General features: G+C 36.1%; 1 protein-coding gene across 1 annotated transcript in view; it reads left to right on the top strand.

Annotated features, from left to right (window-relative positions):
- The window catches only part of HUNK (hormonally up-regulated Neu-associated kinase), a 134917-nt gene that overhangs the window by 37982 nt on the left and 79202 nt on the right, over positions 1 to 17733 (top strand). Inside the window, 1 exon segment of the mRNA XM_020995942.2 lies at positions 12704 to 12996. Within this exon segment, the coding sequence (XP_020851601.1) occupies positions 12704 to 12996 (293 nt within the window).

Here is a 17733-nt window from a genome sequence, read left to right as displayed (position 1 = left end):
TTTGCTTAGAACTAATTCCTCTCTTAGTTTGTTCTCTCTCATCTCACCTTACCTTACCTTACCTCTTACCCTAACTTACCCTCCTCTCTCCTCTCCTTCTCCATCCCTCCTGTTTCCCTGTTGAATAAAATTTATTTCTGTAGCCAACTCTGTGTGTCTATGTGTCTGTGTGTGTGTGTGTGTGTGTGTGTGTGTGTGTGAATTCTTCCCTTCTCTGACCAGTTCTCATGAGAGTGAGGTTCAAGTGTCAGCTGCTTTTGCCACCCATTCATCCTTGTTTTTATAAGCTTCTAGTTATCTACCCCAATTACTTGAGATAATTTTCCCTAACTTTACCCTCTTTTTCTCCCTCTTCCCCCCAGTGTATTCTCATTCCCTTTCCTTCCTATCCCTTTATGATCATTAAGGCATAACAGAACCACTCACAGGCCTCCTTCTAATTAGACTCCCTCTCTGATCCCTGATGATAACAGGGTTCAGAGGGGACAAATGTTTCATCTCCCCGTAATTAGAATGTAAGTAGTTCATCCTTCTTTAATCCTCTATGATTGTTTGTTCACATTTACCTGTGCATACTGGGCAAAATGACCAATTACTACTACTAGCATGAGACTCATGTTTTCACTGCCTCCCTGCAACAAAACTTTCCTTTGGCTACATTGAGCACAAGTAAAAGCTACCTTTCAATAGTTTGGGGGTTCTCTCCTGACCCAGATAAAAAGGATGAGGCGGCTCCAACTGCTTCTCTTTTTTTTCCTGCTTTTTTTTTTGGCTAGGCAATGGGGTTAAGTGACTTGCCAAGGGTCACACAGCTAGTGCCTGTTATGTGTCTGAGACAAGATTTGAACTCAGTTCCTCCTGACTCCAGGGCCGGAGTTCTATCCACTGTGTCACCTAGCTGCCCCCTCCAGCTGCTTCTTAGTACCATGTTTGGGATCCAGTGTCGTTGGGGACAAATCTCCATTACCTAGTTCCAGTTTTCACCATTGTCTTCATAGTAAATTCCCTTCCACAGAATAAACCCCTCACTTTATTGTTTGTATTATTACCTTTGTTCTTTCCTTATTCATCTCTTCTTGTTATCAATAGCCCAAATAATATTGAAGCAAAGAATATTTAATTGGGGTAATAAGATTCATGTGTTATAACTTTGGGTATAACTTCTAAGCCAGGGGTGGGGAACCTGTGGCCCTCTAGGTCCTTAAATGCAGCCCTTTGACTGAATCCAAATTTCACAGACGTCAAAGGGCTGCACTTGAGGGCCTTGAGGCCACAGGTTCCCCACTCTGATAAGCTTTCAGCTGAATTTATATTTGATTGAAAGTTAGTTCTCTGGGAATCACAGTTAGCTCTCATTCCTCTGGGTATCAACATGATTTTATTATCATTAGGTAGCATAGGCCTCCATATTAGTCATTCCTTTTCCATAGCATCTACTCAACTCGTAATTTGGGCTACCTACCTTTGGTAGGTAGCATCTAACTTGCCATCAGGATGGGAGTCAACTCTTTAAATTTTATTTCATACATATAATCTCTGAACTTTCCTTTCTTTTTTAAAAAATCTCTAAACTTTTCACTGATAAACCATTTCAAAGCTAAGAAGTGAAACTTGTTTATTAAATACTGAAATTTCATTGCTGTTAAATCTTCTAATTTGCAGATGTGACAGGTTTTTTTTTTAAATGACCACCACTTTCTTAATATAAAAGTGGCTCCAAGCCTTCCAAGATAGTCATATCAATAGCTAATGTAAATGATTAGTTTGGATCTCTATAGGCCAACACTGGCACTTTTGTGAGGCAGTTTACCAATCTTTAAAAGCTTATTCACATTTTTCATTGAAAAGCTTATTCACATATGTTCTCCAAAGAGTTTCTGAGGACTTAAAATAATTTTATTATTCTTTATGGTTTTGGTTGTTTTTTTAAAAAACCATTTCTCTTTAAGTAAGATTATTGAAAGGTTTAGCAATAGCAGCATAATTCTTCACATACTTATGATAGTAACCACTGAATTTTAGAAAAATCCTTAATTCATATAGATTCTTTGGATGTGACCAGCTGAGAAGTGCTTCTGCATTTTCAGGTTCAGTATTCACTCCTTGCTGAGATACTATATAACCTATATACTTGACAGAGGCTCCACAAAACTGACTTTTATCAAGTGCCAACTTAAGACTGGCCTCCTCAAGCTGGCCTAACACTTTTCATCAGTCTTTCCTTGTCTTGTTGTAATGTGTTTCCAAAAAACAGTGATATCATCCAAGAATGCCAAACTTCCATGTAGTTCATGTTACCAACTACTTCTCTGTAAGCTGTTGAAAAGTGGTGGGTGCTCCTGGGATGCCTTGAGGCATATGTTCAAACTGGTAAAATTATACTGGTCTTCTCTCTGTCTTCCTCTGCCATATCTATATTTGGTCAATTCCATTGTATAGATCTGAAACAGAAAATCACCGGCCACCTAAGAAGATGGTTGAGTCATCTTGAACTCTTGCCATATTCTACTGGGCCACTTCATTCTTTTGGTTGAAAGTCTGGTAGTCCATGCACATCCAGACTTTTCTAAATTACTGTGATAGATGATGTATTCTGTGATGATACTGTTAATGAGTAGTTCTTTTAGATAGTTTCTGAGATATTATGAACAGAGGAAAATTCCATGGAAACTAGGGCTGAATATTTAGGTATGCATAGAGATAAGAACTGAACTAATGAGAGCTGACCAATAAAGGGGGATAGAGTGAAAAGAAGACTGTCCAGGGCAGACTTTGGCCACACCCATAGTTAAGGAGTGTGACAAGAATCTAGCAAACAAGACCAAGAAGGAGCAGATAGATAAGCAGGAGGAGGAGAACCAAGGGAGCAGTTTCACAAAAACCAGAGAAGAGAGAGTAACCAGGATGAGGTGGCCAACATTGTCAAATGTTACTGAGAAGCCAAGAAAGATGAGGATTGACATAAGGACATCAGATCACTGCTAACCTTGGAGAGAGGAGTTTTAGTTGAATCAAAAGATTGGAAGCCAGATTCCAAAGGGTTGAAAAATGACTGGGAGGTGAGAAAGTGGAGGAGACAAGTACAGATAGTTTAAGCCAACTCAGATAGGCAAGTAGTTTTCAAGGAGAGGTCAGTGTGTCTATCTTATGGTAACACTTCCAACACTGATGATTTCTATCATTTACAATCTTTGCCAATTTGATGTGTATGACTTGCTTTAATTTGTGTTTCTATTATTCTCAGTTAGTTTGATATTTATATGACTCTTGGTAGTTTGCATTTTTCCTGCTGAAAGCCATTTACATCCCTTGATTAGCTTGTGTTTTATATAATGGCTCTGAGGTTTAGCACAGTGCCTGGCACTTTAGTAGATGCTCAGTAAATGTTGATTTCCTCTGGGAAATGTTGTAACTGTTTTGTTCTTTTGTAGATTTTCAATAAACAAAAATTATTTTTTTTCTAGCTAATTCTTATTTGGTGGTAAAATTCAATTAACCACAATGTCACCATTTTTGGGTTCAGACTTCAGGCTCTGTAGCATCAAATTATTAATTCTCTATGGAATAGATTCCATTATCTGAAAAATTAAAGAAAATAGTCTTTCTAAAATATAGTAAAGGTTTTCTAAAATTCAGAACATGTCATTGTTGTCCTGATGTTGAGGAAGATGCTATTTGATTTAATTTTTTTAAGCTCATTTATGTGAGAGATCTCCTTTATACATTCTTCTCCTGGAGGTTATGTTCAAACTGCAACTATTTGCAATGTATCTGGAGTAATAGATTTATTGTTTTTGCCTCTCTATAGTTTTCTTTTTATTATGAATTTGACAAACAAACAATTATGAATAATCGATATACAAAGAACAGAAAAAACTTATGTATAAAGCTATGAATCTGGTGGTGCTGTTTTTTTAAAGTGCATTTGAATTTCATAGTAGTACCCTCTTTGCCCTCTGAACTCCCTCCTGGAATAATAGCTTTTATTTTATTTAAAAAATTTGTTACACTTTAAGTTCTAAACTGTCTCCCTCTCTCCCGACCATGCACAGAGGCCACCATTTCATTCACACACACAGATGGAATATCTTATTATATATACTTCTATTTATGAGTTCTTTCTCTGGAGGTGGATAGCATCTTCCTTCATAGGTCCTTTGTAGTTGATTTGATTTTTTATAATACTCAGAATAGCTTAGTGTATGTGATACCCAAATACTTTGGTTGTTCATACTTACTACTCTTTGAATTACTGTATACAACATTCTCTTGGTTCTGCTCATTTTACTCTTCATTATTTAGTGTAAATCTTTCCATGTTTTTCTAAAATCAACCTGTTCATCATTTCTTACAGTAGTATTCCATCACAATCATGTTTAGTCATTCTCCAATTGATGGGCATCCCTTCAATTTCCAGTTCTTTGCCACCACAAAAAGAGCTGCTCTAAATATTTTAGAACATATAGGTTCTTCTCCTTTTTCTCTAATCACCTTAGGAAACAGACCTAAAAGTAGTATTGCTGGATCAAAGGGTATACACAGTTTTATAACTCTTTGGGCATAATTCCAGATTGCTCTCCAGAATGGTTGGATCAGTTCACAGTTCCACCAATAGTGTATTAATGTCCCAGTTTTTCCACATCCCCTCTAACATTTGTCATTTTCCCCTTCTATCATTTTAGCCAATCTGTTAGGTGTGAGATGATATCTTAGATTTAATTTGAATCTCTCTAATCAGTGACTTAGAGAATTTTTTCATACATCTGGCTTTGATTTTTTTTATCCAGAAAAGTGTCTATTAATATCCTTTGACCATTTGTCAATTGGGAAATGACTCATTCTTATAAATTTGACAGAGTTCTCTATATATATTTCAGATATGACACCTCTATCTCAGAAACTGTCTATCCCCCAGTTTTTTGCTTTACTTTTAATCTTAGATACATGAGTTTTATTTATGTAAATCCTTTGTAGTTTAACGTAATCAAAATTTTCCATTTTGCATCTTACAATGCTCTCTGTCTCTTGTTTATTCATAAATTATTTTCCTATCCATAAGTTTAATAATAGCTTTTAAAGATCTTCATGAAAACATTCTAGGATGCACTTCTTTCCATTCAATGAACACAAAATATACTCCGTCACTCTTTAAAGAAGGGATCCTATGATAATGATATCACCACCATCTTGAATTTTTCTATCAATGTTATTGCAGAGAGTTGTACCTTATGTTCTTTTCAGATGGTTTTTTTTCTATCAGTTATGACCATGGGTTGAGTAAATGGGCATTTTCTTTTGTTAGAAACCTTCTTTTCCTTTAAGGCTCAACCTTCTAAGATACTACCTTCTCCATAAATCCACTCACCTCCCTCCCCACCAAAAGTATCTCTCCACTCCCTTAGAACACTTAGCCTGCATCTTGCCTTTGTTCTATCACATTCTACCTTGTATTTTACTTTGTGTATCCATGTCACGTGTCTCCTAGGAAGTTGTAAGATCCCCAATGGCAATGCCGAACTGTGTCATTTTAATATTCGGCTAGGTGGTGTGGTGGATAGAGCTCTAGGCCTAAAGTCAGGAAGACCTGAGTTCAAATTCAGTCTTAGATACTTCCTAGCTATGTGACTCAGGGCAAGTCACTTAACCTCTGTCTGCCTCAATTTCCTCAACAGGAAATAATACCACCTACCACAAATGAGATAATATTTATAAAGCTCTTAGCACATAGTAGGTACTTAATAAATGTTTATTCCTTCTCCCCTTATATTTCTAGCACCTAGCAAAACAGTTTTACATAGTTAATAAATATTAACTAAATTGAATTAAGATTAGATGAACAGGATTTGACTGACTTTGATTCTGATGGTTTGGAGTACAATTCTTGCCAATCAAGTTCAGAAAAGAATTGGTGAAATGCATACCATTGAGTTTGTGTGCCTCTTGTACCCTGAACCCATGTAGTGAAGTGGATACAGGGCCAGGCCTGGAATCAGAAAGACCCGAGTTTAAATCCAGCCCTCAAACACGTCATTTAACCTCTGTGTGCCTCAGTTTCTTTAACTGTAAAATGGGGATTATAACAGCACCTACCCTCTAGGGTTGTTTCAAGGAGCGAATGAGATAATATTTGTAAAGCACTTAGCAAAGTGCCTGGCACCTAGTTGCTTACTGTTTCTCTATTCTCAAAGAGGACCATGACATCAGGGAGGTGATGCCATGAGTAGGCATTATATAAATTCTAGGTATTATTAGTTGCAGTAGTTGTGACAGACTGAAATGTTACTCTTGAAGTGTCTTGTCTAAAACAGGTTATCCCTACAGAGAGAGATTCATTATCACTTTGGGGATCTCATAAATACAATTAGTGATGGATCTATTTTGCCTGCAAATCTCTGTGTCTTGTCAAATTAAGGTGGATAATTTAAGATGTAAATCATTGATTGCCTTTTCCTTCATTTCTCATCAGTTTCTGCCCCTCTTGTTAGAACTAATGCCGATTAAGTGGTTTTCTGTGATTAAGAGCAATAGTCCATGTTTAATGTTACCAACAATTCATAGAGCTTCAGTAGGTAGATTCTCCTAATAAATATAACTGATGGAGATAATTGCTGGGTTTCAATCTCTTTGTCAGTTTGTATTTTAAGAATTTCATTGCCAGAGGATGAAACTTTTAAAAAAATCATAACATATAATTCAAGTTTTGTTGCTTAGTCATTTTTCAGTCATGTCTGACTCTCCATGATCATATTTGGGGTTTTCTTGGCAAAGGTACTGGAATGGTTTGCCATTCCTTTCTCTGGCTCATTTTGCAGGTGAGGAAATTGAGGCAAACAGGGTTAAATGACTTGCCCAGGGTCACACAGCTTATATACATGTCTGAAGTCAGATTTGTACTCAAGAAGATGAGTCTTCTTTACTCCAGGACTGGCACTCTCTCCACTGCACCACCTTGAATCCATTTAGATCACCATTAAATCTCCCCAGTATCCTTCCTTGTCCCTACCTCCAGTGATTCCTATTTCATGATTCATGTACTCTTTTAAGGGTTTGAGATGGTAGTCCAGGGGGTTTGCCCTAACAGAACCTTAGGCAATAAATAATTACAGAGTATTCTAAGTAGTATATAAATTACTCTGGGGATTCAAACACTTTTGTTCTGTGGTTGAAAGGAGTTCTTGGAACAAAAGCAAACAAACAAGAAATAAAAAATAAAAAACAAAAAACAGCAGGAATTACCACCCTAACATCCCTGAGAAACAATATTATTTTTACACTAAAAAAGTTGCTGTTTCTATTACAATTAAGGACTACAGTTTCAAAAGACTAAAAACAACTTCTTATACTTGCTTGGGTCAATTTAGTGTGGGGCCAGAAAAAACATTTTGAAACAAAATTGAAGTCTTTGTGGCCAAATTGCATCAATAGGTTAATATGTGCAGAAAAAGTAGTGGGATATATTCTTTTTATTTAAAAAAAAGTATTTTTTCCAATTACACGTAAAGACAAATTTTAACATTGATTTTTAAAATTTGTTTTAAATTTTAAATTTTGAGTTCCAAATTTTCTTCCTCCTCACCTCAGCTCCCTCTCTCTAACATGGTAAGCAATTTGATATAGGTTATATATGTGCAATCATGTAAAACATATTTCCATATTAGTCATGTTGTAAAAGAAGAAACAGACCAAAAGAAGAAATCCACAAAAATATAAATAAATAAAGTGAAAATAGTATGCTTTGATCTGCATTCAGATTTCATCTGTTCTTTCTCTGAATATGGATAGCATTTTCCATCTTGAGTCCTTTGGAATTGTCTTGGATCATTGTATTACTGAGAATAGCTAAGTCATTCACAATGTTGCTATTACTGTGTACAATGTTCTCCTGGTTCTGCTCATTTTACTTTGCATCTATTCATGTAAGTCTTTCTGGGTTTTTCTGAAATCCACCAGCTCATTCTTTCACTCTTTTAAAAAATTATTAATTAATTTATTTTTAGTTTTCAACATTCACTTCTACGAGATTTTAAGTTCCAAATTTTCTCTCCATCTCGTCCCTCCTCCCACCCCAAGATGGCATGCATTCTGAATATCCCTTCCCCTAATTTTCCCTCCCTTCTATCTCCCCCTCTCCCTTCTCTTATCCCTGTCCTCTTCAGTTTTCCTGTAGGGCAGGATAGATTTCTGTACCTCATTTCCTGTATATCTTATTTCCCAGTTGCATGTGAAAACAATTTTTTTAGTATTTGTTTTTAAAACTTTGGGTTCCAAATTTTCTCCCTTCCTCCCTCCTCACCCACCCTCACTGAGAAGGCCAGCAATTCGATACAGGTTTTACATGTGTAGTCATGCCAAACACTTCTGTAGTAGTCATGTTGTGAAAAATTAACTATATTTCTCTTAATCCTATCCTGCCCTCCCCATTTATTCTATTCTCTCTTTTGACCCTGTCCTTCCTTAGAAATGTTTGCTTCTGATTACCGCCTCCCCCAGTCTGCCCTCCACTCTATCATTCCTCTGCTCTGTTGTCCCCTACCCCTCCTATTTTCCTGTAGGGTAAGAGAGCTTTCCATACCTAATTGAGTGTGTATGTTATTCCCTCCTTAAGCCAAATCCAGTGAGAATAAGATTCACTCATTCCCTCTCACCTTCCCCCATTTCCCTTCCACTGTAAAAGCCTTTTCTTGTCTGTTTTATGTGAGATAATTTACCCCATTCTACCTCTCCCTTTCTCCTTCTCTCAGTATAATCCTCTCTCACCCCTTAATTTTATTCTCCACATTTCACCCCTTCATCTTCAACTCACTCTGTGCCATCTATCTCTCTATCTATCGATCTATCTATCTATCTATAAATATACATACATATACTTTTTTTTCCCTCCCACTACCCTAATACTGACAAAGGTCTCATGAGTTACAAATATCATCTTTCCATGCAGGAATGTAAACATTTCAACCTTAATAAGTCCCTTATGACTTCTCTTTCCTGTTTATCTCTTCATGTTTCTCTTGAGTCTTGTATTAGAAAGTCAAATTTTCTATTCAGCTCTGGTCTTCTCATCAACAATTCTTGAAAGTACTCTATTTCACTGAATGTCCATTTTTCCCCCTGAAGGATTATACTCAGTTTTGCTGGGTAGGTGATTCTTGGATTAATTCCATTTCCTTTGCCCTCCAAAATATTATATTCCAAGCCCTGTGGTCCCTTAATGTAGAAGCTGCTAAATCTTGTGTTATACTGATTGTGTTTCCCCAATATTTAAATTGTTTCTTTCTGGCTACTTGAAATATTTTCTTCTTGACCTGGGAACTCTGGAATTTGGCTACAATTTTCCTAGGAGTTTTCCTTTGGGGATCTCTATCAGAAAGTGATTGGTGGATTCTTTCAATTTCTATTTTGCCTTTAAAATTTTATTTTCAATTCATGGAACAAAACAAGTATTTCTATAACACAGTACAATAAAAAAGATGATCACACATGAAACTGCAAATCTGCCATGTACAACTTGCTATTCCTTCCAAATACTAAAGAAAGTTATCATGTAAATTCCTTTTTTTCTTTTTTCTTCCCCCCACCTTAGAGATGGCTACCATTGGACACAAATAAGTGTGTGTGTGTGTGTGTGTGTGTGTGTGTATGTATGTATGTATGTATGTAAAATTATTCTACACATACTTCTATTTATCATTTCTTTCTCTGGATGCAGATAGTGTCTTTCCTCATATGCCCTTTATTTATTAGCTCAAAGTCATTCTTAAAGCAATATTGCTGTTATTGTATATGATATTCTCTTGGTTCTGCTCACTTCACTCTTCATCACATCATGCAAGTCTTTCTATGCCTTTCTAAGATCACTGAGCTCATTATTTCTTACAGCACAGTAGTACTCCATCACAACCATACTCTGTAACTTATTCAGTTATTTTTAATAACACAACAGTATTCCATTACTTTCAAATCCTACCACTTGATCAGCAATTCCCTAACTAATGGATATCAGTGGGGTATATTCTTGCCGGGCCCTTTACTTTCTCTCTCTCTCTCTCTCTCTCTCTCTCTCTCTCTCTCTCTCTCTCTCTCTCTCTCTCTCTCTCTCTCTCTTTTTTGGTGAGGCAATTGGGGATAAGTGACTTGCCCAGGGTTACACAGCTAATAAGTGTCAAGTGTCTGAGGCCAGATTTGAACTCAGGTCCTCCTGATTCCAAGGCCAGAGCTCTTTCCACTGCGCCAACTACCTGCCCCTTGCCCTGTACTTTATTCCTTGTCCTTTTACTCTCCCAGTCCCTATCTTCCATCCTGTACCCAAATCTTTTGGATTAAGGCATTCTATATAATCAATTTAAAATATGTTTTTGAAAGGGATATTAAACAGAGTTGTTAACAACTTAGTGTTAATAATTTAACAAATATGAAAGTATTGATTGCCTACTGAGAATAGCCAGCATTTATGTAGTAGTAATATAACTTAAAGAATATTAGATTAGTTATAAGGAGGAGGGAGCTCACCTGGACTCTGAAGGACCAAGTTATTTAATTTGGATAGGGATAGGGCAGGGGGGCAGCATTCTAAGTGAGAGGACTCAGAACATAAAGATTTGGCATTTCTCAGTGTGGCATATTCAGGGAACCATGAAGATATGGTTCCGCCCATCCTGGCTGGGGTGGAGAATTGAGGAGAAAGTGAGAGATGAGATTAGAGGAGTTGGGATGAAACTAGATTGTAGAGGCTAGGGGGCTTAGAAAGTGTAGAAACCATGCCATGAGAAATGGTAAGAGGGTTTGGGAATGTTTAGTCTGGAAAAATATAAGCTTAGGCTGGGAGTGAGGGGGCTATGATTGTTATCTTCAAATATGTGAAAAACTGTCATGTGAAAAATGAAATTCACATATTTTGTGGAACTGCCAGATGGCAGAAATAGGACCAGTAGGTGGAAGCTACAGGGAGTCATATTTGGGCTTCAGAAAATGAAAGACTTTTCAAAAATAAGAGCCTTTCCAAAAATAGAATGGCTCACCATTGAGGGGGTGAGCTCCCTGTCACTGCAGAGGGGGTTGAAGTTGTAGAAGGCTGTTCCAAGATTAAAGGTAGCTTTATATAGTTAAATGGCAGAGGAGGAGTCAATGGAAAGGAAAAGACTGAAGATTCAAGAAAGAGGGAAGGAAGGACAGGGGATATATGCAAGAGAGCAATATCCCTACAGAGTGATCAAAAATGAGGTTGAATAAATCAAAAAATTAATGAGGTCTGGAGAAGTAGAGTTTAGCTTTAAAAAGAAGTCTTTTGGGACATGTGGCAAGGAGCAAAAGATGGGTTTTGTGACAGACTAGTTTGCTTGGCTTAGTTCTAGGAGAGAGGGTAGAACCTTAAAAAAATTAGAAATAGGACATTGGTTAGTTAAATTTTGGTGGTGTGGGAGGCATGACTAGTAGAAATAGGGAGAGGGGGCCTGGGGAGGGACCTAAAACAGAGGATTCTAGTCAACTTCCCCCAAGGAGGAGGAAACACTGACCTTAGGAGTCAGTGGAGAGTGGAAAACACAGGGTCATGAAAGCGTGATAAGAGCCAACTTAGCCTATTCTACAATTTCATCTAGAATTGACTGGCCTTTGATGAAGTGATAACTTTTTAAGTTATGCAATTATTCTAGAGGAGCAGTGTGATAAAAATAGTTGTAATTATTATTATGATTGTTGTAGCTATACCAAAAATTATATTAAACAGCTTCTTTAGTTTTTGTAATATTTCTCCAGTAAAATGAAGATGTCCTTTGGACTTCAAATGGAGCCCATAGAGGGGATGTGATTTGCTCAAAGTCACACACAGATAATGAAGTTTCAGTATACTTGAATTCCAAATGAAGCAAGGTTTCTAGTATCTTGCTAAGTCTTAGGATGGAAAAAGAGCAGGAAATTAAATTGACCACATAGGACTGTAATGCCTGAGCCATAAACATTCAGTTCCTTCAGCCAACCAAGCAGTTCTTGAGGGTTCTATAGTATTATATTTAGAAGTGAAAGTGACCTCAGTACCTGTTGCCTCATAGGGATTATAGGAGAGAAAAAGGGAAAAAATTCTTTTCTCCTTTGCAATCTAGAAAAATATATTCTTTCACCTTTCTGAACCCCTGGGAGAGAATCAAGTTAATTATCAATCATGTAAGACCAAATGAAAGTTTATATATTTGCACAAAAACAGGACTCAGAATCATCAAGACAGATAGTCAAGTAAATTTTATTATCTACCTTGATTACAATGCCTTTGAGTTTTTTTCTCCTCAAAATAGATAAATAAAAATTAGATTTCAATGAAAAATAGCAGATATTTTCCTGTTGGTAAGTTGGTCATGTCAATAACTACTTATTTTCCCAGTGTTTGGTGTATATAGTTAACATTTATATAGCACTTGAGGATTTGCAAAGTGCTTAACACATATTATCTCATTTGATCCTTACAACATCCCATGGGGGTAGATCCTATTGTGATCAACATCCTTTTCACAGAGGAGGAAACTGAGACAGAGATACTTAAGATATATATACATATATATATCTTAAGTATAATACTTAAGTATCTTAAGTGGAATTTGAGTTTAGGTCTTCTTGATTTCAAGTCTCATGCCTCCTAATTGTCACCCTCCATAAACCCAAAATAACCTATGCTTGTACTCATGTGATAGCAGCCTTCTCCTTGATTTCTCTGCAGGTGGCAGTGAAAATTATTGACAAGAAGAGAGCCAAAAAGGACACTTATGTCACAAAAAACCTAAGACGAGAGGGGCAGATCCAGCAAATGATCCGGCACCCCAACATCACTCAACTACTTGATATCTTAGAGACAGAAAATAGCTATTACCTGGTAATGGAGCTGTGTCCTGGTGGCAACCTGATGCACAAAATATATGAGAAAAAAAGACTGGAGGAGCACGAAACTCGCAGATACATCAGGCAGCTTATCTTAGCAGTAGAGCATCTTCATCGGGCAGGAGTAGTCCACAGGTAAGTGCCATCATTGTTATAATTGTTAACTATGATTGATCAAATTAAATAGGTTACATTATTGTTTAAAAGACTTTTGCACTTTAATGTTTTTTAGAAGTTCATTGTAATTCTTTTCCAAAGTTTTGTTTTTATATTACAGTCATTTCTTCTCATAATAGACCCCTCTATTATAAAAGCACAGTTAAACAAGGCTGACCAACACATGACTATGCCTTTTAGTGCATGCAAAATTCCATAACCATTATCCATAACCTCACTGACAAGAGTAGCAAAATATTTACTGGCTCCTTAACTCTGCTTTTAAACACACCTATGTCTCCCCAATTCTGAAAGAAAAAACCTTACTTGATCTAACCATCCCAACTGACTATCATTCTATATCTCTCCTTCCTTTCTCTGATAAATGCTTTGAATAAGCCACCCTCCATTTTCTCATCATTTTCTTTTAAGCCATGTACATTCCACTTTCTAATCTTATTCAACTGAAATTGCTGCCTCTAAAGATACCAATAACCTCTGGTTTTTTTAATTAAAAATTTTTTTAAATAGAGATCAGCCTTCTCTCCCTTCCATCTCTTCTTTTCCTCCTCCCTCACCACCAAGAAAGGAAGAAAACCCAGATCTCCTATTACAAACATGTGTAGTCAAGCAAAATGAATTCCTGCATTGGCTATGACCAAAAAAATTATATTTCAGTCTGCACTCTGAGTCTATCACTTCTCCTTCAGGAAGTTGGTAGCATGTTTTATCATGAGTCTTCTAGAATTGCTGTTGGTCATTATGATGATCAGAATGTCTAAGTTTTTCAAAGTTGCTTGTCTTTGAAATATTGTTATTGTACTAATTATTCTGCTGGCTCTGCTCACTTTACTCTGCATCAGTTCGTACAAGTCTTCCCAGATTTCTCTAAAACTATCCCTTTCATCATTCCTTTCTTTTCTTTTTTAAAAAATTATTTATTTCAAACATTCATTAAAAAATTTTTTTTAAATTCCAAATTTTCTATCTCCCTCCTATAACTTCCCCCACCCATTGAGAAGGTAAACAATGTATTTCTATTATTTCTTAAAGCACAATACTATAGTATCACATTTGTGTAGTGTAACCTGTTCAATCAACTGATGGGCATTTGCTTTCAGTGATCTCTTAATTGCCAAGTCAAATGACTAATTAATTCTTATTCTTCATCCTTCTTGATCTTTCTGTAATTTTTGACACTGTTGATTGTTTTCTACTTCTGGATAGTCTCTCCTCCTTGGGTTTGTATGACTCTTCTCTTTTGGTTCTCCTCCTATCTATCTGACTGGTTCTTATCAGTCTCCTGAGGACCAATTCAAAATGAAAAAGCAGACATTTTATTACGATACAGTAGCAACATCATGGTGTCACCCAAGTCTCTGTCCTGACTTTCTTCTTTTATTCTCTGTACTATCTCATTTGATGATCTTAACTCCCAGGGGTTCAGTTGTCGTCTCTATGCAGATGATTCCCAGTGTCTGTTTCTAGACATAGTCTTTCTTCTGAACTCCATTCCCATATCTCCAGTTTCTCCTTCTAACTGGATGATCCATAGGCATCTCGAGCTCAACATATCTAAAGCTGAAATAATTATTTCTTCCCCTACTTTCCCATTCCTGTTGCATGCACTACTATATTCAGTATGCAGTCTCGGTGTCATTGTCAATTCTTCACCCAAGAGACCTCCTAAGAGTACTGGTCAAAAATCAGTGTGGAACAGGAAATGAGGGTGGCTATGTCCACTCTGACACCAAGGTTTGAGAATTTGTGCAGTGCCCAACAAGTGCACACATCTCATTAGTAAGTTGTTGTTTCATTTTGTTTTTTAGGCAATTGAGGCTAAGTGACTTGCCCAGGGTCACACAGCTAGTAAGTGTCAAGTGTAAGTTGTTGTTGTCTAGTTGTTTCAATTGTATCCAACTCTTCATGACCTCATTTTAAGCTTTTCTTGGCAAAGAAATTTTGATGTTTTGCCATTTCTTTCTGCAACTCATTTTATAGATGAAGAACTGAGGCCAACAGGGTTAAGTGACTTGCTGAGGGTCACACAGCTGGTAAGTGTCTGAGGAGAGATTTGAATTCAGGAAGATGAGTCTTTCTGACTCCAGGTCCAACACTCTATCCACTGTGCTACCCAGCTGCCCTTCATTAGAAAATAATTGTGGTTATTTAAGAAAAATATAATTTTCTTTAAATTTATGTGAATTATTTTTTCAGCTACTAAGTTGTTAAGACTTAGTTTTTTTTAAACTAACCACTTAATAAATATAACTGTTAGGTATTTCTTTTGTCCTAGGAATGCTGTGAAAAAATTACTGAGACACTAAGGGAGCCAAGAACTGAGAAAGTTTGGGAACCTTTTTTCCAATCTATTTCCCCCCACCCCACCCCCTGAGTTTACTTGGGTGAGTTTCAAAACTATGTTAAAAAGCAACAGAACAGACACCTACATACCACCACCCCCAATAAAAGAAAGAAAAACAAAATTACATAACTATATACAAAAGATAATCCTCCCTTCTTGAAGATTACAAATATCAATTGTTCTGCATCTTTAAAAAAAATCAGTGTTTACCATTGATGTGGATTCTTGCCTAAGCTTTTAATTTAACAACCTATAGTTTTTTACATCTGCTTGAAAAACCAGTGTGTCTTTCCATACTATGTGTCATGAAAAGGTCTTGAACAGTAGTAATTTACTTTGAAGGGTGAAGAAGGAAATGTTCTTGACTTAAACTCTCTTTAAAACATTTGGCAACAATTATCTTTCCCCCAAATCTTACCCAAAGACATAGGGCAAGAGTGAAATATCATGTCCCTGAGATAACTTTCCAGAATACCATAAAGCTTGGACACATAAATCTTTAGGAAGGATTATTTTCACTTAGACTAAAGAAAATCTTTTTGTATGGTGTGTGTGTGTGTGTGTGTGTGTGTGACAGATGTTGTGAAACCATGCTTTGCTAGAACTTTTTGAGCCCAGGATATACATGGAAGGGAACATTCAGAAACATTAAGTGATTTATATACTATATTTGATCATGCCAACAATAAATACCTTCATGTGTAGATAGACTAAACACTCATAGCTCTGCCATTATTTAGAAAATGATACACTCTGGGATGTATGGCTTTTTTTTTAATCAAAATAAAAAAACCAGAAACCTCAACTATGAATCAGAGCAAAATTACTAACCTCAGTGGTATTAGAGGAAAATAGAACCAATGGCATTTACACAGGCCTTCTTATTGTCAAAAATGAGACAAACATTAAAAAAAAACTAGTGAAAACTTTGGTGTTCAAATTGGAACCACTCACAGGAAATTCTCAACCTTTTTAGAGTAATTTAAGCACCATTTTATCTGTCTCAAAGCAATTACTGCCAGAATGTCAGAGGAATAGATTTAATAATGTGTTGATAGTGAAAAGAATACTGTCTTTTTCTTTGATTTATATATATATATATATATATATTTATATATATATATATATGCACATATACACACACACATACACACACATAGTGTAATAATGCTAAATGGATTTTTAAAAGTGATGAAACATCAGAAATATTTCTGCAGGTTAGCAAGGAACTTTTATACTTTTCTACCTAAGAGTCATTTTGAAAATACGTTGGATAACACCTTGTCACAGCTATTTAGACATCACTTTCCAAAACTCAGGTTAGAATTGATTATTGGTAGCCTTTGACTTGGTATCTTAGCTTTAATGAGCATATTCCATCATTTTAAGCATAAGTAACCTCACAATGGGTCTAATATTTATAACAGTTCTTTCCTGAAGAAGACAAGTCTCTCCTTTAAATGACAAAGCTTAGCTGGTTTTCACAAATTACTTTAAGATTAGGTTTTTCTACCCAGGAGAAGAAAATGACATACAGAAAGTGGTCTTAATATCTTTGGTGTGATTTGTAAACAAAGTAATTGCATACAAAATGTACTTTGGAATCATGCTTGTAAATATGTGGATAAAAGGATTTGGAGGGCTTTTTAATTGCTTTGTGTTTAAGGGAAAGAATATTGGATTTGGAGTCAATGGCCCAGAGAGTAAGGCCTAGCTTTGGCCCTCATTGATGTGGGACATTGGGCATGTCACATCAGTTTTGTGGCCTCTGCTTCCTTATCTTTAAGATAGGAATGATCGTATTTGCATTACTTGCCATAAAGGTTATTGTGAAGCTCAAATAAGATCATTTATAGAGAGCTTAAAGGTATCTCACCAGTGTCTCACAGGTTTAGTAATTTTTCAGTGGTCATATGGATAGTAAGTTTGAGAGGCAGAATTGACCCTAGGTCTTCATGCCTCCATTCTAACACAATATCTGCTACTATTTGGAACTGCTTCTTAGGTAAATGTATGCCTAATGAACACCTTATGCTTTTGAAACATTTTGTAAATCATAAAATACTTATTATACAAATATGAAGTTTTATTATTTTAGACTTAAGAATGCCTATTACTATTTTATCACTAAATGTTGAACTTAGCCAAGGTTATCATACTGTTAGTTTTTCATTATGTCCAAGTATTAAGGAATCCCTAAACTATTTAAATATGATATAAAAGAAACTTCGATACTTATTATAAATACATACATTAAAAATCTTATTTTTACCATCCTTAATATAGCTACCAGTAGCTACATTTGTGTAGCACTTTCAGGTTTGTAAAGAACTTTACAAATATTATCTCAT

Source organism: Phascolarctos cinereus, unplaced genomic scaffold (genome assembly GCF_003287225.1).
Source record: "Phascolarctos cinereus isolate Bilbo 61053 unplaced genomic scaffold, phaCin_HiC Scaffold_726;HRSCAF=1367, whole genome shotgun sequence".
Taxonomy (NCBI): Eukaryota; Metazoa; Chordata; class Mammalia; order Diprotodontia; family Phascolarctidae; genus Phascolarctos; species Phascolarctos cinereus.
Note: the sequence above shows the minus strand (reverse complement) of the source record. Positions and strands in the feature narration are given on the sequence as shown.